The sequence below is a fragment of the Carettochelys insculpta genome, chromosome 25 (assembly GCF_033958435.1).
Source record: "Carettochelys insculpta isolate YL-2023 chromosome 25, ASM3395843v1, whole genome shotgun sequence".
Taxonomy (NCBI): domain Eukaryota; kingdom Metazoa; phylum Chordata; order Testudines; family Carettochelyidae; genus Carettochelys; species Carettochelys insculpta.
This window is the reverse complement of record NC_134161.1, coordinates 2,510,694-2,532,265: the sequence shown is the minus strand read 5'-3', so window position 1 is coordinate 2,532,265 and position 21,572 is coordinate 2,510,694. Positions and strand designations below refer to the sequence as shown.

The 21,572-nt window shown below is 51.7% G+C and overlaps 1 protein-coding gene and 1 pseudogene across 2 annotated transcripts; one reads left to right on the top strand and one right to left on the bottom strand.

The window, feature by feature from the left end:
* The first annotated feature begins 3,191 nt into the window (after nt 1-3,191).
* LOC142001475 (uncharacterized) lies at nt 3,192-6,248 on the top strand (annotated as a pseudogene).
* Nucleotides 6,249-6,724: 476 nt separating this feature from the next.
* On the bottom strand, nt 6,725-21,449 carry BUD13 (BUD13 spliceosome associated protein). Of its 2 annotated transcripts, XM_074976837.1 has the most exons (11): nt 21,276-21,449; nt 18,357-18,450; nt 16,858-16,942; nt 15,774-15,831; nt 14,585-15,087; nt 13,100-13,455; nt 12,713-12,821; nt 10,950-11,088; nt 10,375-10,559; nt 9,890-9,971; nt 6,726-9,013 (listed from the first exon to the last, which is right to left on the bottom strand). In XM_074976837.1, exons 1-11 carry the CDS (start codon nt 21,395-21,397, stop codon nt 8,920-8,922), a joined length of 1,827 nt encoding a protein of 608 aa, XP_074832938.1. In that variant the 5' UTR covers nt 21,398-21,449; the 3' UTR covers nt 6,726-8,919. The 2 variants fall into 2 exon arrangements, with proteins under 2 accessions (XP_074832939.1, XP_074832938.1); XM_074976838.1 differs by lacking the exon at nt 21,276-21,449 and having other exon boundaries at nt 6,725-9,013; nt 14,585-15,082; nt 18,357-18,409.
* Between the last annotated feature and the right edge of the window lie 123 nt (nt 21,450-21,572).

Sequence of the window (21,572 nt, the reverse complement as noted above, 5' to 3'; positions counted from 1 at the left end):
CACCTGCTCCTTCTGGGATAAGATCTGCGGCTGCAGAATTGGGCTGGTCAGCCATCGATGGACTCACAAATCGGAGGGGTGACATGAAGACGTCCTACTTGTCATTGAATGACCACCAAGAGAGAGCACGGCCCTGCAGACAGCCCCTACCGAGCCAATCCTGCCCCAGTTAGACCTTGCCTGGGAAACACAATGCAGCCCTCCCCTCCTCTGAGCTCCTGGTAACCTGGCATTTGTGGGGTTGCTAGAGGGCCATTTGCATTCAGATGACCCCTGGGTGAAAGGCAGGAGGCCAGGAACCATAGCAACCTGCAACACGCTCTAAAGCCCCGAGCTCAGCCCCTGTGCTGCAGAGAGGCAGCTGCTGTGAGCACTCCTGGGTCCACACCGCCAGGCCCTGTAGCCAGAATTGTGTCACTGGGGGATGCCCTCTGCCAGTCTATCCCACAAAGCCCAAGAGATGGAGTCCCTGCAGTTTGCTTGTCTCTGTGACCTCTGCGACTGCGGGTAAGTGAGCGCCTGGACAAACAGACCAAACAGGCCCCCTTAATTGTTTTTTGCTTAAGGCTGCTTGAGCAAGGACCGATTCATTTCGCTCCCCTCCCCACCCACCAATCCCCAATCTTAAGCAAAACCCACTGGCGCTGAGCCGGGCAGGACCAGCCAGAAGCCACATGCTGCATGGAAAAGCACATAGGACTATGTATTTCCCTTGCTGTCAGTCTCTGTGTAAGCCTGGAGCAGTTTTACAAAGCAGCCTGCCTGCACTGAGCGACCATCACGCTTACCGCCATGGCCTCAAGACGGTCTCTGCCCCACAGGCCATCCATGTGCCTGGGCATGGATATGTTCTGTAGCCGTCACCAGCCCCAGAGTGGGGGCTTGTAGTTTTAACCACCTCTGCCCAGCACCTGACGCAGCTCAGAGCACAGCGGAGGCCCATCACCGGCAGGAGCTGAGAAGCAGCCGGCCATCGCTGCAGAAGGGCCAGGGCAGGAAGGGAGGTGCTTTCATAGCATTCAGTGCTTGGCTCTCCTGCTTCCAGTTCCTCCCCGCCCGCGAGCATCCACTCCCCAAAGGAGACTCTGAGTGAGCAGCACCTGCAGAAGAGCTGTTCTCACCCAGCCCCTGACCACCACCTGCGAGCCTGGGCTGGATTTGGAGAAAGGGGTTGGGGGAACCTGCTTTCGACTTCACACTCTCTGCTGCATCTCTGCCGTACTTAGTTGCCACAAGCGCCACGAGCACTGCCAGAAGGGGAGCAGGCTGGCGCCTCAGGCCTGCAGGGGGCCCAGCTGTCCCGTTCCAAGGCAACACACCCCCAGGCACCACGTAAGCGAGGGAGAGCAGAGCAGCCTCCCTAGGGAGCCTTTTGCACACACCCCGTGTGCCTGATGGTCACCCCCTCGCTGTCCCCGCTGAGGACGAGTGCAAGAGGCCGCTCCACACCCCTCTGCAGCCCAACCGCCTAGCACCATGCAGCCTTCATCCCCTGGGAGCTGGGCCAGAGGAGCGAGCCGCCCACCCAGGGAACGCCAGGGCCAATTCAGGCAAGGGCCCCACCACCCACCCTCCTAAAGAGGGGGCAAGGCTGTTCCCCGGCTAGGCCCACAGGCCAAGCAGCTCTGTGAAGTAGCCGACCCTTCGCCCTCACCCCCACAGGGGAGGTGCCATCTCTGGCTGCTGGATCCCCCGTCAGCACCAACGGGCTGAGCTGCCTGCCCTCCCTTGGGCCCGGGTTAGCACGCAGGTCTCTCCAGCGTGTCCCCGCTGTGGGAGCAGCGCAGAGCCAGCGAGGAGACAAGCGGAGGTTTCTTGCCCCAGGGTCAGGGCAGTCATGTTTTGCAGGAGGCGTACTGGTGCCCAGAGGAGCCCTTCCAAAGCCAGAGCCTCTGCCACCTCCACTTCCTACCCAGGCAGCCTCTTGTGACCACCCTCCCGTGGCACCCCCCTGGCTCCAGGCTCCCACACACCACAACCACGCAGGAGAACTACCAAGGATGGCTATGCCCATGCCCATGCCCAGCCTGCTAGGGAGAGCTGCCAGCCCTGGCGGGCACTAGGGGCCCCTCCCCCTCAGCTCAGATCTGCCTAAGGGGCTGCGCTAACTTGGGGAGCCCTTGTTCTGCCCCCCCACAAGCCCTGGATCCCAATAGTGCCCTGAAGCCAGGCAGTGTGCCCAGTGCCAGCCCGTCGGTGCCTCAGGCAGGGATGGATGCTGCTGGGCCCTGTGCCGGGGCACATGCCCTACACCCAGGCTTCTGCCAGACTCCACGGGCCAGCTGAGTTTTCTCCACACAGGAGCCAAGGAAGAGCACACTGAGAAACTCCCCCGCCCCCCAGACGGAGCAGACCAGAGGCCTCCGGGCACAGCTCACCGGCGAAGGGCACGCAGAGGGTCACAGCTCCCAGCCCCACAGCCACCTGGGCCGCCCAGGCTTTGACCCTGCTGGGGCTGTCCTACACACCCACAGCTGCCTGCCAACCCTGCCTCCAGCGCTGCTGGTGTCATGGGTTCCTTCCACAAGCCCTGCCCAGCCCCTGGCCCTGCAGCCCTCTGACCCCCTCTCCTTAGCACAGGCCTGCCCCCCACCCATGCAGGTGCCCCTGGCTTTGCAGCATTCAAACCCCCTGCCTGCAGCTTGCAGCCGGTTGGCGCTTGTGCCTACCTCCTGCCTGAAAAGCTGCCCACTGCTCTCCTCAGCTCCCTGTGCAGAGCTGCTCCCACCGGCTGAGTCCTCTGCTCCGTGTACCTGCTGCCAGTCCCCCAGCTGAGACCAATCATTAGCATTGTCCCATATTGCCTTCAGCTGGCCACAGCTGCCAGCTCACAGCAAGGCTCAGCCCAGCTCTCCTTAAAGGGCCAGCTGGCCCACAACTGCGTCCTTTGGCAGGTGCTCCCCCAGTGATACAGCCTAGGGCAGGGGCACTCAACCTGTGGCCCATGTGGCATCCTCAGGGCCACACAGGAGGTGTTGGATGGGCCCAGTGGTCTAGGGCTACCCCTACGCTGCAAGTAAGAGTCCATGGCCTGGGGCTCACGTTAGGGGCTAAGTCCAGCTGTGTGGCTGTGGCAGCTCATGTTCAGAAGTGCAGAACACTTCCCAGGGGCTCCGTGTTTTGTCTCAGCACTGTGGCATGAGCGCTGAAGAACCTGAGCTCTGAGGCTCCTTGCCCCTTGTTATACAGACATGGTCAAGGCCAGGCACCCAGGTACTATGCAGGAAATACAGGATGCACAGCACCGGAGAGCTGAGCACGAGCGGGGGGCGGGGAAGCCCTTTCCCTGTCACACCCCAGCTGCTGGCCAAGGGGCTGGCCAAGTGCTGAGCTGGCGCTGGACTCTCTGAGCTGCTGGGGAAGAGTTTTCCAGCCTCCAGGCAGTGTTTATGGTCTAACCAGTTAGAGAGCCGCTGTGAGCTGTATCCTCTCATTAACTTGGCCTAAGCTAGGGGCTGCTCTTGCTTTCTGCAACTCAGACATGGCAAGGCAGCCAAACCCTGCAGGAGTGTAAACTCCAAGCCCCTGCTCTCATAGAGAGGGGTAGCCACTCTTAAGACTAACCCCTACCACTGCAGTATGGGCCAGCATGTTGCTGTCTGTTTCACAGGTAAGCATGGCATGACAACCTACCAGTCTGTGCCCTTAGGGAAGAGGGTAGGCCAGTCCTACAGTAGAGGACTAGTGCCTGCAGGGAAGCGAGCTGAGACAGAACACCTGACCACGTACCACAGTGATTTCCCAGCACACAGCTTGTTAGATGCACCGACTCAGTCTGCTCTGCCACCTCTGGACAACCTGGCAATCAACGAGGGCTTCAGGTGAGTGCAGCCACCAGGTAACCGCCTGGGTAGGGTTTGGAATGGGGAAACACTGGGCAGAACAAGGGGTTTGTCATGGAGTTACAACAAGGTGGCTGTAGTTCCGTGGGGCAGCAGTCTTTAACAGAGAGCTGGCACCCAGGCCTTCTTCCCCTCTATGCACCTTGAATTGCAGTCTGAAGAGCTATTGCTGAAGGCAGCAGCATCCAACCGCAGAAATGAGTTTTGGGAAGAAAACATGATTTTGTTCCTATATTTTACATTGTTTAGGCCTGTGAGGTCCTCAGGTGAACATTGCCCAGCAGGCAAACATTAATTCCTGGCTATTAACTCACACGCTTACCAAATAAGGCAAGTCAGCATTGTTCCATTTTCAGACGGTGCAGAGGGAAAGCTTCCAGGGCTGGGACACCTGCACATTCCCTCATGCCAGCCCCAGGAAACTGAAAGAGGAGCTGGCAGAGCACAAGCTGGAAAATTCAGCAGAGACACAGCGACCCAGGTAGCGCGAGGGAAAGGCGAGCGGGGTTAATGGAGCTCAAGGGACACATGGAGAAGTTAATTTCACTGAATGAGAAAAATTCTCTGGCGCACTGTATAAATACAGTGATTAGTGCACAAGGCCTCAGACTCAGGGTGCCTCCAGTAACTCCCAGCCTTGCCACTGACTTGTTTTGTGACCTTGGGCAAGTTTCTTCCCCTGCTGTCTGTAAAAGAGGAACCAGAATACTCCTTTGCAACACAGGCTGTAGGGCTCTGAAAAGCTCTTCCTTAATGAACCAGTGCTTGTAAAGGGTTGCTGGCCCTGCAATTCCCACAGATGAGCCATGCCAGAAGTTCAGAGATTTATATTTTGCATTAAGCCAGTGTGCAGCATGAGGTAGGGCTCATATCTGAGCACCCCTTGTCCTGTGTGCTGAGGTGCAGTGATTGCTTTGTGCCCTGTGGCTGGAGAATCCCATATTACAGTGATGCTGATTGTGGAAGAAAGGGAAGCTGGAGGGGATACTGTCGGAACCCTCACCCACAGATAGCCATGCCATTTCCATAGCTGTTGTCCTGTCCAGAGTCCACATGGCAGAAATGGGCTGGCTCCCTCTGCCCCGGAGGTCATAGCAACACATTAATATACTGTACGTATAAATCTGACACTGGGCCGGGCCAGCCCACCCCAGCTCAGCAAGTGGCATTTCCTATCACCACATTCTCCAGTCCCAAGGGACAGACTTGGGAGAAAGGAGAACTCTTCGGTGTTCACTCTGGGAGCCCTCAGGTGCTAAATCCTTCCAAAACATCAGCCCCCTCTACTTTCCCACCTACAGCTGAGAAGTGCTATCAAGAGCTTGTTATTGTGACCCTCTCGTGTCTCTTTCCAGCTTTCTTATTGGCCTCTGCCATTGCACAAGCCTCTGGAGACCATCCAGTGACCCCCAATGGTGTTGAGATCCCTCCCTGCAAAGTTTATTGATTCCATGGCCCACAAGTTCTCCTGGAGGGACTGGGGAATCCAGCCCCGAATCCGGCAAGGCGACCCCCACGAAGGCATCTACATCTGACCTCTGGAATTGCAGTGGGGGCAAGAGACAGCTCCGAAACCTAAAAGGATGCCAGGGCGGACCACTCACATAACGCTAAGGAGACCTTTGGTCATGCAAAAGGAGTGTGCAGGAAATAGCCTTGGTGCAGCTTTACACACCAGACAAATTCCAGTTGGGTTCCTGCCCCACAGCGAGAGACGATAGAGAGAGGCACCACTATCCTATTCTTGATAATGTACTTGAGGAAACATCAGCCAATTCCTATTTGTCAGAGTCCTGCAGGGCCAGGCGCTGTCCAGACTCCCGAGCCAGGCACAGACCCTGCCCTGCAGAGTTTCTGATCTGACTAGATGCATGGCGAGAGGGGGATCTAAGACCAAGGCAGGGCTGGTAGGATGGTAGCTGCCAAATATCACCTTTAAAGACAGAAGAGTGGCACTAACATGATGGGCAGCGGAGAAAGGAGTTGTCACCTGGGGCAAAGGAAGCTGATGGGCAGGTTACAGAGGAGTGGAGCAGGAGCATGGCGCAAACATCCAGGGAATCATGAGCAGAGTGAAGAACCCTCTTGCTCCAAGAGCAGGGGCTGGGAGGTGCGAAGGCCCCTGGAGCTGGGCACCTTACTGCTACCAGGCAGGATAGGTGCTCTGCCACTCACCCAGGGGAGGCCCATCTGCAACAGCAAAGGGTGGAGGAAAGCCACCCTTCCTAGCCTTCACCGACTTAACCCTGAGCATTCCGAATGCGGCCCGGGCAGCGCACGCTTGCTGCCTTATGTCCCAGCCCCCTAGTGAGCAGCATCCGGGGAAGCCCAGAATCGCAGCTGGCAGAAACCAAGCAGGACTCTCTCGTGATCCAGTCCCGCTCCTCTTCTGTCGTTTGCACTTGATCCAGCGACAGCAGCAATGAATTCTCTTGTGCCCATTAAAGCCGGATGTGCAGTGTTGATCCAGTTTCCTCAACCACCTAACCTCTGTCACCACAATGCTACCGGGCAAACAATTACGAGACAAATCTATCAGGTTGTGGTTTTGTGCATCTTCGCAGCATTGAAACGGCAAGCTCAGACCTCAGACTGAGTATGCTTCCAATGCAGACGGGTGATTGCAGCTTGCATAGGAATACCCACAGTAACTTTCATCTAGCTAACAAGGCTAAAAATGAAAGATGCAACAGCACAAGGACATACTAAGGGTTCTCAACAGGCTCATACAGCCTTGCACATCTTTGTTGCCTTTTATCCAAGCTACTATTAAAACTAGAGCAGGTAAGTGATCACATCTCTGATCGCTGTGCAGACACACACTCAGAACAGCTCTCATTCACTCAGCTGTTGGGCATGGATGTGATTTCTTTAAGACACAGCCATACAGATGCAGTAGCTGTTGAAATTATACAATAATTGCAACTAATTTCATTGTACTTTAAGTATTCTGTAAGAATAGTACCCCTAATATCTTACATTTCTATTTTAACACTCGCTTTCTGATTGCATTAGCCTATTTTGCATTTTATTTTAAAAGATAATAAACTGGGTATGCTCAGTGTTAACACTTAAACGGTCCTGATTAGATGGATATGTGCTCCTCAACAAAAGAAAAAGTTGTGTTCCTCCCTGTACAATCCCCACCAGCAGTTTTCTGCAAGGCTGGAACAGCAGAAGTGTCCGCAGTACATGACTTATCAGGAAAAAACAGATGTCAAAACCAAAAATTCATGGCAATACCTGTATCTCAAGGGGACAGAAGTCTACAGCTTACATGGCCTTAAAAAATGCAAAGGTTCATTTTTCCCCCCCCCTCAACTCAAACTTAATGCTCATTCTAGTGAAAGATCAGAAGACACTGTCTCCCCCACTTAGAAGTTTATCCTGTATGTGTATCTGTCTTTGGAGGCTCGTGTTCCTTTAGAACTTAAATCAGTACAACTTGTCTCAGAAGTGTGAAAAACTCCAACCCCAAGAGACATGCCTAGGCCAACTTACTCCCTGAGGTAGGTTTAGTTTAAAAAACATACCAGACGCAGACCCAGTTCAAAAACAGTCATTATTTACAATGGTATGTCCACATTCCAAGACTGTTCGAAATGAAACGTTAAGTTGAGAAGGAGCATCACCTTCTGACAAGGAGAAAGCTCCACCCCAAGAATCACTTTCCCCCCCCCGAGAACCTTTTGACTGTACCTCCCACCAGCACCTTCATACAGCATCAAGAACCAGAAAAGCCTTGTTCCTATCCCAAGACCCAGACTGCTCCTAAGGGAAGAACTGTCCCTGGAAATAGCTGGGGCACTGACACATTCTCTATGCAAATAAACAAAGAGACAACTCTGCTGCCTTTGATGTCAGAGGTACCTTCTCAACAGCAGGGACCTGGCCAAAGACTGTCTCTACTTTCACTGTGGCTCAGAGTCTTGGCAAGTTTTATGGAAGCAAAGCAATTGGCTTTTCTGAAAATTAGATTTCAGACTTAAAGAAACATGCAGACCACAAAGCTGTGACTACACAACTGTCAAGTTAGCTCAGCAGAGATCGACCCACTGCTGTAAGATGCTCAAAAGAATATGGCATTAGGGTGACACATTTATACCCATCTTTAACAGCATCCTGACAAAACCAGTTGCTAGAGTGCAACCAGAATGAGTTAGTTGTCAAATACAACCAGAGTTTCTCCCCTATACTCCACTCTTCAAAAACCCCATTTAGGAAGGGACCAAACAGTGACCATGTGGATCCAGGCATGGTAGAAAATATTCACCTACTTAGTTCTAAGGCAGCGAGGGGCTGCTGCTCACAACTTTCACTGAGAGGCAGTGAATCCACATGCTGCAGGACAGAAGAGCAGCATCATGCTCCTTAGCAGTGACATCGAGCAGACTTGCCAGGCACAACAGCAACAAGCCAGCTGATGGTGTTAAAGCCAGAGATGCAATTGCTGCCAACAAATACGTGTTTGGTGACACCCCCCCGCCAGGGGAAATCTCCACTTCCAGGTTACAATCTGGACACGTAAAAGCACACTTATTCTATGGAAGCATTTCCTTTACTCCTCTCTGCACCCCTAGAAGACCCTGAGACTTGGGACAACTGAAAATCAGCAGATCCCAAAAACACTTCTAAGGGCAAGAGGTTGGCTGAAAATAGGGTTACAAATGTATTTATAATCTCTTAAAAACATTTAATGCCAGAAACTGGTGTCTCCTCTGCATCTCAAAGCAGGTCCAAGAAAGCACAACTGCTCCTGAATTTCCCTCTGCCTTCAGCCTTCCAGCTGCTCACGGTAAAGCTGTAGAAGTTTGAGTGTTCAGGTTTCTCCCTACTCCACTCTGACTGACTGGAGAGAGCGACTTGTCTTCCTCTTCCCACGATCAGCTTGTGCTTCCTGTAGAAGCAGCCTTGCCACCCGAGCTAGTCCTGTTTAACACCGAGCGCTTGGGAAAGGATGTGTTCAAGGAAGAATGAGCCATTACCTACAGCTCCTTCAACAGCATTAGGTGTACTGAGGGTTCTCTTCCTCCCCTCTGCAGAGCCAGGAGCTGTCATACATCTGGCTCTCTCTTGTTCACATGTCCTCAACACTCCACTTATATGCAAGCTCCTGAACTGCCTTCTTGCTGGCCAGCCTGGCAAAGCGCTTCTGTTCAAAGCCATTGGACCTATGAAATAATACCAACAAGAATGTGGGTTGGTGGATAACATACCTTTCCATGTCATTTCGCACAGCTCAAGCCCCCTTCCATTTCTGGATTACTGACTCTGTCTCGCCCCCCTCAGTAGTTAACAACAACTGAAGCCATCTGGTGGCAGCTCGGTGGCCACTGTGCAGCGAATTGGGTGGGTCGCTTTCTAATGTCAGCTGTCCAGGCTGCAAAGCTGAACACCCCCACGTTGACAAGACTGATAAACCACAGAGCTTGGTCTCCCCGCTCATACTAGCACTGGGGAGGAACATGGACAGTGAGAAACGGTATTTTCTGTGGAAAAAACATCTCTTAGAAATTTTTGATTCTTCAAACTAATAAAACATTCTTTATATTCACTATGGAAAAGCCTGGTTGGGGCCCTCCTCCCACCTTAGCAGGGAAAAAAGAAGGGGAGGGTGGGAAAGGGGAAGTGAGATAGGGCTGTGCATGCCAAACACTGAAACCCAGTAATCTGTCATTTCAATTTAACTAACTATTTTTCAAATTGCAAATATAAACATTTCTGTACCACTGAAAACCCATTTTTCATCTCCCAATATTCAACCAGCTCTAAGCAGCAGCCTGCAGCACTGTCTACCCTGCTGCCCCTATTGTGCTGGTTCCAGGGCGCTGTTCCAGCACCTGACCCTGACACGAAATTCACAGAATAAATAAAAGCTCTGGAAGCTCATTAAGGCGAATGACTGCATGAAAATGTCTGGCATGCGGGTAGTCCAGAATGCTTTCCCCACACCAGCATTGAGGTCATCCCTTGAACATAAGCTTTTCAGGGCAGAGGCCCATCTATTGCTCTTATATTGCCCCTAGCACGGTCTCAGGAATGCTCACCTGTCCACTCCGTCCCAGCGATACCCAGGCCATATGTTAAACCTGTTGAGAGGAGGTGCTGGTCCGTTGTACCTGGGCTTTTCTAAAGGTGGAGAAAAGCAGCAAGAAATCCCATTACTATTTCAGCCTACTCATGCAGGTAGGTATGTTAACATCAGTCTGAAGCAGCGAATCTGCACGTGCACTGAATGCAGACAGCCCACTGAGGGCTGACCACTAGTCAGGGGGCAACTCCCAAATAATACCTTTCATCTTGTTTAAGCCCGCTGGTCCCCAAAAGCAGAAGACTTTTGTTCATCTGGGGTCTCAGCCAACCAGAACTCAGGTGGCCAACAGCCATATAGTGAGCCACTACCACATTGCGCTAACGTCCACCAGAAACGGACTGAGCCATCAAGCTATGTCTTGTGCTGTGTGTGTATTAGCAGCAGCTTGGTTCACCAGTCCATCACCGCAGCACTGAACTGCCCAAAGGACAAACCCACCTTTCTTCTCCTTGCTCTCTTTGGCCTTCCTCTTTCTGATGAAGTTGGCCATGGGGTCCCCTTCTCTTTCCTGCTCTCGAAGCATCTGATCCAAGTCTTTGTCATCGATATAACGAGCCAGTGGCTTCTGCATCTCCTTTACTGCATCCTCCACATTCTGCTGTTGCTGCCTACTCTGAGCCAGGCTGGGAAAGAAACACACGAAGCTTTACACCAGAACAAGTCAGTCCCAGAATGCATCCGGTTGCTTGCTCAGTATGCTTGGCTGAGTGCAATCCTGGGCTACCAAGGAATGCACAAGGCACACAGCAGGGCGGGACAGAAGATTCAAGAGATCTCTAACATGACAGAGAACATCTCGGATCCAGATCACAGGTTCAAATCCAGGATCTCAAAGCTCCCAGGAAAGGAGTCCAGGGGTCTCAGCGTAGTGGGTCTGCATCCGTATCAATAAAACCTACACCACAACCGTCACCTTTGTTGGCATCGAAACTCTACACCATGAGGAGGAAGGGATGTTCTGCCACGCTACAGGAGGACTGAGCAGTCTGCTACTAAACTCCAGGGCTCCTTACCCCTTGCCCCACTTGGCATAGAGTTCGTCTCTCTCAGATTTCGCCTCCACCTTCTTCTGCTGTTCAAGTCGTTCCTGTGTAAGGTCCCTCCTGCGGCCCGACTTGTCTCGAAAGACTGTTTCAGCATTTTGGGACTCATCTGGAAAACGGAGAAGTTGTGGGTTAGTCATTTTACAACACTTCCAAAATCTCAGTCAGTTTGACTCTCCACTTCACCTCCCTTCAAGAGGCTTTGGGTTCGGTTGGCTGATGTGCTTTTTTTTATTCTTTAAGTATTTCAACCTCAGAAAAAGACCACCAACCAATAATGAGAGAACCATCCTCACCAACACAGTCTCTAGCCACTGATCACGACTGTCCTTGTAGGTAAGGTCCTTCAAATCTCTCTCTGATCCCGCTCTTTCACAAAATGCTCACTGAGCCTGTGTAGCACCCTATGCACGTCCCCAATGCTCCAGCTCTCGCCATTGTTCCTTCATGAGGAGTGGCGCTCCACCATTTCCATTTAATTGACTCATTTACGTCACAGGCCCAGGGCCCTTCTTTTTCAGTGTTCCCAGGAATTTCTCAGTGTTTATTACCAAAACACTAAAAGCCAGGTGAAAAAACAGTGCAAAAAAACTACTATAGGAAAAGCTTGGTTATCCAGCACCCAGAAAACCGGCACATTGTATTAACTGGCATGCTGTGAAAGGGCTGTGAAAGGTACTGTCTGGTGGCAGCGGGACCAGTAGAATGAGGCCACCATCCCCATTCCACCATCTGGCATGTTGGATTATCCGGCAAGTCTAGCTCCCCAGGGTGCCGGATAACAGAGATTTTACTATAATATTTCTAGGTAAATATGGGGTTTATTTTGGTGAACAGAAAGTATTAAGTCAATTAATGCTCTGAGTTCCATTCATTAACGTGGTTTGCTACAGAATTAAAACAGAACTCAAAACCCAGTGCCGCTTCTGAGTTTAAGAAAACAAGATCCCTCTAATTCCCAAATAACACTTTTCATTTGAGCAAACAGTTTACTGTTGTAAACTTAGAACTATTAGCCTATAAATATCTACCTTTAATAACTGGGTCACACCATTTGCAGTGCATACACTCAACTTAATTCTTTTCTCCTGTTTTTGTTTTTTAAAACTGTTGATTACTTCCTCGTGTTCTGAAAAGTATTCTGCTAAAGATTTGCATTTTCTTCCCATTTTAGTGTGTCAAATCTTTAAACCATGATCTTCTCATGGCATGAAATGTGTATGTGACGGACATAAAATTCAGCAGTACATTCGGATGCACACACTGTTTGTAGCCTGCGTGCATGCCTGTTTGGTTTTATTGTATGTATTGTCTACACTAACACGTAGCCTTATTGCAACAGGCAGATTTGCTTACACACACAGACTGCTGTTACCATCATACATATCTATCAGGCTATGTATTGTACTGTCCGAAGAAAACAGGTTTTGTTTTACGTATCTGAATGATATGAAAGTGGGGTGAAAATCAGACAAGATTAATACTCACATGTTATGTAAAGTCATAACTTTTTCAGTAAAAAAAAAAAAAAAAAAAATCAGTTTAAACTGAAAACAAAGGAGCTCATGCAGGCCCCACAGATCTTGAAGGCCTTTTGTAAAGCCCAGATACTACCCCATAGAGAAGCATTTAAGCCAGGGCCCACCCCTACAACATGCCCAGAAAGAGCCAGAGAAATCAGACTGTAGGTCAAAAGCATGTAGATGTCCATTACAGTCTCATTAAACCCCTACCTTCCAAATGTTTGTTATTTTTATCATGTCTCCTGAGCTCCTGCTGTTCCTTCCGTAGCAGACTGGCTGACACCAAGCCAGCTTTACCTCCAGAGAGCATCTGGCTGGCCTGCAAATCCAAAAAGGGACACCATACATTACCACTAGCTGAAAGCAGTTGGGAGGCCTGCCCATGGAATGCACTCGTAACCTCACTCCCCTTCTGAGGAGAGATGTCCACATCACCAAGCCACTTCCCTCCCCGGGGCAAAAACCAGCCCCTTTGTGAGCACACTCAGCAGACACACAGAAGAATGAGTGGGTTAAGAGAACAAAGATATTCATTCACCCCTTGCAATGCTCACCACAGGGAGGGCAGCAAGGGAGACTTGTACATTACATGCTTACCTTCTGGTCCTCTCCTCTATCCTCCTGGAAAAATCTTTTAGAGTCCGAGCCTCGAGAAGGTGGTAGGCGGGCCAAGGGGCTCCTGGACCCAGGGTCCTTCTTCCCAGCTGCCTGACTCCTCCGGGGAGGAGATAAGTCAGAATCTGAAGAGGTGTCCCAATTCCTCTTGGGAGGAGAGAGTTTGGAGGGGGAGTCACGGTGCAGCAGGCCTGGTTTGCGACTGCTCCGTGGTGGGGAAAGATCAGAATCAGAGCAGTCCTGGAAACTCTTCCTTGGCGATGAAGAATCAGAGTCACGTCTCTGACTCCTTTTAGGTGATGGAGCCTGTTTGGGCTTTTTATTGGCTGGAGAAGAGCCTGCAATAATATAAACATCCTATATTATAATCACAGAAGAATTACGATTTGGAGCCCTACAAAAGCCTAGTCATGCTACTGTCTGAGCTGCATCCCTGCAGAGCTGAGCAAACCAGCCTGGAAACCAGAAAAGATGTTAAAGGCGGCATGTGGTAACAGTGCAGACACCCCTCGGTCCTGGGCCCTCCCTTTAGACCTCTGTATCAAAGTGAAAAATCCCTCTTCTTCCACCTATAAAAATACTGGTATGTACTTTGGTATAAACAGCTTTGCTCCAACCACTTCATTCCTGAATGAGGCTATTTCCCACGGGCGTGGGCTAAGTCAACTGTCCGTAAGGGAGAAAAATTATATTTACGTATGCTGACATTTTATGTCTTCTTCACCGTGCACAAGGTTCCCTTTACTCAGCATTTACCTTTGACACAGACTTTTAAGGTGCTCTGGATTGACTAAAAACCCATAGCTAAGCCTGTGCAGAACAGGACTACGAGACACAGCTTCACTGTTACCAAACATTCAACACTGGGGACTTCTGTGCTTGTTGTAAGGTAAGGCAAGTGCTAACATCTGTAACTTACGAAGAAGAAGTGTGCCACATTGATTCCAAGTCCCCCGGCTGGCAGCAGTGGGCAAACATTTTCACAGACTGGGGCCTTACGAATGTTTCAAAAGAACACAAACTTGAGTGCCTTGCTGCTCCCAAGAGCACATTGGATGGCCTCATACACCTAGTGCATGGACCCCATGGGCGAACCCCCATCTCAGTGAGCCACAAGATTGTTGCAACGAAGACAGTCTCCCAGGATAGGTTAGTTTTGCTAACTGGGCTTGTGCACCTTGAATTTGTGGGGTGAACCGTAGCAGCGCTTTGACTTGCTGGGGAGGGAGTGCATGGCTCTCACGATCAACATAATGTGCAATCAACACGCACCTCACTTCACGTGTGCTTGCTTTATGTGTGTGTCATTTACCAACAGAAAAAAATACAATAGGAAAAAAATACACAGATAGAAACCAACAGAACCTGGCAGTCCTGCACGTGAGCAAGAGTAAACAAAATGACTCATGGGCTGAATGTGGAACCCTGATGGGCCGCAGATTGCCCACCACCGTCGCACATGCTCACCTCTTTGGCTGCTCTGTTTTTTCAGCCCATCAGGTGATCCAGTTCTCTTTCTCGGAGACGGTGATGTGGCTACATGAGAATTGTCTCTGTTCTTCCTGGGGGGTGAAAGATCTGCAGTGATCTGCCGCTTATGATGTGATGTGGATGTATGTGAAAACCCCGCTCCCAGATGAGCTCGCTCTCCTTGGACTCTTCCCAATTGCGATTTGTCCAGAGTTTTGTTGCTTTTTTTCCCTGACACGAAAGGCACTCTTTTGGGTGACGGGTCCGGGGAGTTGCGGCGGCCCTGCCGGGGCGGCGACAAGTCCGGGGAGTCGCGGCGGCCCCGCCGGGGCGGCGACAAGTCCGGGGAGTCGCGGCATTGCTTCCTGAGTGGAGACTCATCTGAAGAGTCATGGCGCTGCTTCCTGGGCAGAGAAAGCTCAGGTGAATCATGGCGACCTCTCCTGGGAGGTGATGGTTCAGACACATGTTTAATTCTCCTTTGTTTTGTGGTTTCTGAGCTAGACATAAAAACACAACAAGAGGTTTGTAAATCAGCCAACAAGGTTTTAAGAGTGTTAATGAACGGCCTTTCTGAATTAAGTTCCAGTTACCAATTCACTGTATCATAGGTTCTTGGTTTCACAGATAGACATTCACATAGGTTAACAGCTGAACTTGTACCCTCTGATCTGTTACTACAACTCCACAAACCCCAAAAAGGCCTCTACACGTGCGTACTCTGAGTTCCAGCCTGGCTGGCATTTTTGTTCTACCAGAATCACTTTATTATAAGAGACTGAACGAGATTTTCTGGGCACTCAATGTTTTCTAACATCATGTAAAAATTTAAATATCTTGAGGTCGGAAGGACAGGAGGGGACTCGACTGTCCTCATCTCATTCCAGTTTTGCTTAGCAGCACACAGTGACCGACATTTTCCCGACATATTTAAATGACTATGGAATAAGTCCGCTAACCCTGCGTTAAAGTGTTGTGAACGCTGTATTAGTCAACTCCTGCTTCCTCCCACAGTGGTGAATGCATTTTATCAGTGAATAAAGCAATCATCATATATCCCTTACATACATCATAAGACTAAACTGTAACTCTGTGACTCTGGGAGAAAAGGGGTGACGCTGAAAACCAAATATTGTACAAAATAAAAAAGAACCAGGTGACCACAAGCCCAGACAAAGCCCCATACCCTGCTGTAGATCTGGCCGCTCGAGAAAAGTCTGAGCTTTGTGAATCTTCATTCTGATCTAAAAAAAAAAAAAAAAACAGAAAAGAATCATCTCTTAGATTCCTCCAGGAAACCAGGAACACTCAGGGGACGAGGAAGGACAGCTGGCCCAGATGTGCTCAATAGGTAGTCAGACACAGCTGCAGACAACCAAGAAGGCCCCTGCCTTCTCATCTTCTATAGATGACGAACACACCCATTACCACCCTCAGTTCCATTAATGATGACCTGACAATGGCAGGCCACCTCCTTGCTGAAGTGCAATTGAAGCTCTTGCCTTTATCTCCAACCCCATTCACAACTCCACCCTGCCCCCACCCCAACCTACATCTTGTCTTCTGTCCTACTGTATCCCATCAGCCCCTCTGTGCTTGTGCAATGTCAGTCCTGAACCTCTGTTCATTTCTCTCTACAGGTTGAACCTCTCTACTTGGGAACGCTCTCATCCAGCAACATTCATAATCCAGATGATCACTTAATGTGGGTGTGGCCAACTTTCACGTGGTCCCATGAAGTTTGTTTGCTGCCACCAGTCCTGGTTCTCAGTGTTCCGTGCTGTTATCTAGTTGTCATTTACCTCTAAATGTCTCCTAAGAGCCCAGTAAGCAGTGAACGTGTTGGTAAGTTGCTAGAAAATATTGACTGCCCGTAGTCCGGCAAATTCTCTTGTCCAGCACTGGTCAGGTCCTGAGAGTACCGGATGAGAGAGGTTCAACCTATACCACCATCCACATTCAATGTTCAATGCTGCCCCCGTCCTGTGAAACACCCCTTCCAAGCCCAACTTCCTCTCTTTGGTCGAGTCCCTCTTGAAAGCTAATTTCTTCTGTTCAGCCTGCAAGAAAACGTGTATTGAAATATGGAATGAAAACCCTATCAGATCTAAGCCCGTCCCATCTCCGAGTTACCCAGGGTTTCCTGTCTTCTACACACCTACACGTAAGTGTAAATTCTATGGAACAAGGACATACTACATTTACGAGGTTTGTACAAACCTGAATACTTTGCTGGAGCTAAAACAACCACAATCACCACCGCAACTTACCTCCTAAAAGCTTCCATTTGTTATTAGTCCGGAATTCTTCCATCCGCTTCACTTCTTCTGGACGCTCATCAATAAACTCTGCCACCTGAATGTAACGTAGGAGAGTTACAACCAAGGAAATTTTATGCTCTCATAAACAAGCACGCTCAGGAAACTAATGTGGTAGACCTGTACACTTCCATTACTCTGCTTCTCAGACATCTTACATGCTGATATCAAAACATACAATACCACTAAAGCTTCTGACTATGTGTTAGTCTCTGGGTTGTTTTCTGCCCCTCAACAAAACAACCCTGACTAAAGCTACTTAGTTTAGCTCAAAGCATCAATTGCACACGCTTATCTGACCTCATTGCAAAGGGTAGTTTTAAAAAGCTTTCCAAAATATTTCTCTCCTCTGTTGTGCGTTTGTTTTGCAACAATTCTCCGCTACTGCTTTTTCATTTAAAACAAGGCCCACCTTATCTAGCTGTCTAAGCTCAACATTTACATTTGGCATAAAAACAGGACTTAGCAAACATTTGCTATCAATTCCAATGGAAATGTCTTTTTACTTGTCTGAAGGAAAGTTTTAGATCCAAACAGTGTCTGTTCACAAGACGCTGAAAATGGACTAGTGCAAAAGAAGAAATAATGTTTGTTTGAGTGCAAAAAAAAATCATTTTTGTGTGAGTTACCACCAGCAACTGAGATACTGAAAGATTTTTAATTAGACTGACCAGTTTCACTTAAGTGAAACTGATCAGTCTAAAAATCTTTCAGTATCTCAGTTGCTTGTGGTAACTCAAACAATCATGATTGTTAACTCAACATCTTATTTAAAGTTGATAGTTATAGACTACCTACTTATGGCATGCCATCAGAGCCTGAACTAGACAAAGCACAAGAGAATATGCTGAAGCATAATAGTAACTGAAAGGCACTTTGAAACCTTGACGCTGGGCATCCTGCATTCTCTATGGGACTTGTAGTGTGGCTGCACAAAGGCAGTTTGACATCTTTCAAATTCACTCCGGGACAAATCTGCCACTGATAAAGACCAACAAAGTTGCAGCCATTTATGCTACTGGTCAATTTTACTTTCTAGTTCTGAAAACCCTTCACAAAACAGCAGCACTTCACGATCAGCTGATCTCTCCTTTTGGTATAATGTTGTTCTGCTACTTTGTTTGACTTCAAGACTCAGATGTAATAAATAGCAGTCCCTTCCCACAGTAACTGCTCGCTTGGCTGACAGTTGCACAAGGTCTAGCAGAACAACGCTCAACTCTGGTTTAATCCTCTAGATCTATTGCAAAGCACATATAAAATATCTGAATACAGAGTATCAGTCCTGCTGGAATGCTAATGAGCTCTCTCTCTGCAGTTACTCATTTTGTCCACTTGTACAGGCAGCATTGAGCAAGTATTTTCCCCAGGATGACGGCAAAAAGTTTGTAAGGGAGATCAATAAAATTAAGATTTGGGTTTTTGATAACCTCCTACCCTCGAGTACCCACCACAGGAAGGTCCCCGTCATCCTCTTCCTCCTCCTCTTTCTCTTGCGCAGCAGAAATGCTACTCCAACTCACATCATCATCCACTATTCGCATCCTGAAGATAAAAAGGTAACAGATTGTGGCATTAAAAAATTACTACGGCTCCTCAGAGTACAAAGCAAATGAATGAAGCAAAAAGGGACATTTTGTGTCCCACATATGCCGTTCAGGTGATAGGCAAAGGATGGGCTCTCAGTAAGGCAATAACAGAAGTGGCTATTTGCATCCCCAGAGTCTATTGTGGTAGGAGCAACCAGCCACTTTAGATATATATCTTTCCACGTCCTGGAAACAGGGCAAGAGGAGCAAGAAAAGGATATACACAAACCCCAATCCCCCAACACACACACGGTAGGTAAGGGTAGACACAGAGGTGGTTGTCTCAGAGGCAAGGATATGCCTGGTAGATCCCCATATTTAAGGGGTTACTTGGAGATCCTTCCTCTCAGAAGCAGGGGGATCCAGTTCCATGTTTAATTACAACCAGACTGCTGCAAGTCTTCATACCACATGCCAGAAGCCCTGAACTAATGCGGGGAAACTAGAGTAGCGAACAGGCTGTGGCCCTCCTTCTCTTAGTGGGCCACAAGACTGTGATAACCAACACAGTCTTCCAGGACCAAACAGTTCTGCTAACTGCGCCTGTGTACCTAGAATTCGCGGGGTCTGCCGACTGAACCAAAACAGCACTTTGCATGCAGAGGGAGTACACAACTCTTATAATGCTGGGTGCAATCAACATGCATCTCACTTCATGTGCTTTACTTTAAGTTTAAAAAACCGTGCAGACAAAAACCAGCAGAATGCGGCAACCCTGTGTGTGGACAACAGCTAACAAAACATCTAGTAGGCCACACCTAGAATCTCACTTGGCCACAGGTTACCCACCACTGCCCTGAGCCTTGGTTTCTCCCCTTTTCCCCTGCTGGGCAGAAATAGCTTGCAATGACACAGAAAGCACCACAGTCTCATCGCAGGCACTGTTCCCACTGGCCAGGAACCACAACCAATGGGGCCTGTGAGGGTGCTGCCTGCAGGCAAGGGCTGTACATGAAGCCCCTCTACCAAGGGGCTGCAGGAGCAATGGCATGCGAGGAGCATGCCTTAGGCTCACTACATAGGACCTGCCCATGGTTAAGTACCCCACACTTCAACCCCCTGCCCTAACCGTGAGCCCTCTTCCCCACCCCGCCAAGACTGTGCACCACAACCCCTTCGTCCCCAGCCCCACCCCAGAGCATGCCTGCCCAGTTGGAGCCCTCACCCCTTCCAACACCCCAATCCTCTGCCCCAGTCTGGAGTCCTCCTCCTGCACCCTGAAGTTGACCCCTGCCTCCATGTGCACACACCCCCATGGGTTTGTATGTGGCCCACAACCAGTTCTTTCCCCTTGGGAGGTCGGTGGCCTGTGATACAAAAAACAGTTTCCCCCCAGTTTAATCTCTCCCCTGTCCCAAGGCAGGGACAGGTTATGAAAAGAATCCCAAGGACAGGAGATTCCAAAGTGAAAGTGAGAGAAATCCTTTGGGGGGTCTCAAAGAGACAGGAGAATCCATGGGGCTGGGGAAGGGTTCTGGGGTATCCTCAGAGCAAGGGAAGACCTAGGAATTGGGGATCTAGGGAGCTCAGAGGATAGGAGAGGCCTTGGGGTAGGACAGAAGTGCAGGAAGGAGCCCAGGGCACCAAGGGAGGAGGCTGGGGTTGGGGGACAACAGGAAGTACCAGGGACCCATCAGCCAAGAGAGCCCAGAGGACGGGGACCCAGCTGCGGGGGGAGACCGAAGGTTCCTGGGGTACTGGGCAGTCGTGGGGCCATGGGGTGTATCAGGCAATCCCGGGGCAGGGGGAGCTGGAGGGTACCGGGGGGAGCCGGGCGGTACCGGGCAGCCCCAAAGCAGGGGTACCAGGCCAGGGGGTGTCGGGGGGAGCCGGGAGGTTCCGGGCAGCCGCAGGGAGCCGGGGAGGGGAGGAGGGAGCCAGGCGGTACTGGGCGAGGGAGTGTCGGGGGCAGCCAGGCGGTACCGGGCAGAGCCGGGGGGGGGGGGGAGCCGGGCGGTACCAGGCAGAGCCGGGGGTGTCGGGGGGAGCCGGGAGGTTCCGGGCAGCCGCAAGGCGGGGGGAGCCAGGTGGTGGCGGGGGGAGCCAGGGAGGGGAGGAGGGAGCCAGGCGGTACCGGGTGAGGGAGTGTCGGGGGGGGAGCCAGGCGGTACCGGGCAGAGCCGGGGGGGGGGGGGGGGGGGGAGGGGGGGAAGGGAGCCGGGCGGTACTGGGCAGCCCCAGGGGTGTCGGGGGGGGGGGGGGGGGAGAGCCGGGCGGTACCGGGCAGCCCCGGGGGTGTCGGGGGGGGGGGGGGGGGGAGAGCCGGGCGGTACCGGGCAGCCCCGGGGGTGTCGGGGGGGGGGGGGGAGGGGAGCCGGGCGGTACCGGGCAGAGCCGGGGGGGGGGGAGGGGAGCCGGGCGGTACCGGGCAGAGCCGGGGGGGGGGAGGGGAGCCGGGCGGTACCGGGCAGCCCCAGGGGTGTCGGGGGAGGGGAGCCGGGCGGTACCGGGCAGCCCCAGGGGTGTCGGGGGGGGGGGGGGAGGGGAGCCAGGCGGTACCGGGCAGAGCCGGGGGGGGGGAGGGGGGAGGGGAGCCGGGCGGTACCGGGCAGCCCCAGGGGTGTCGGGGGAGGGGAGCCAGGCGGTACCGGGCAGCCCCAGGGGTGTCGGGGGAGGGGAGCCGGGCGGTACCGGGCAGCCCCGGGGGTGTCGGGGGGAGGGGAGCCGGGCGGTACCGGGCAGCCCCAGGGGTGTCGGGGGGAGGGGAGCCGGGCGGTACCGGGCAGAGGGGAGCCGGGCGGTACCGGGCAGCCCCGGGCAGGGGACGGGGGAGCCGCTCACCCCCTGCCGCTGCTCCCCGGCGGTTTCCTCCGGCGCTTGCGCCCCACGCGCTGGGGCCCGGCCGCGGGCCCGCCCAGGTAGCGCTGCAGATACTCAGCCTTGGACAGCCCCGGGGCCGCCATGTCGGGGGCAGCCGGGACCAAACAGCGCCGGGCGCAGCGGAAACGGCCCGGCCGCTCCTCGCGCTGCTTCCGGGAGAGGGCGGGGCCCCGCCAGCTGGGCGGCGCCGAGCAAGAGGCGCTGTTCGCGCATGCGCTGCACGGCGCCACGTGCCGGCTTCCTCCCCTTGTGCGCGGG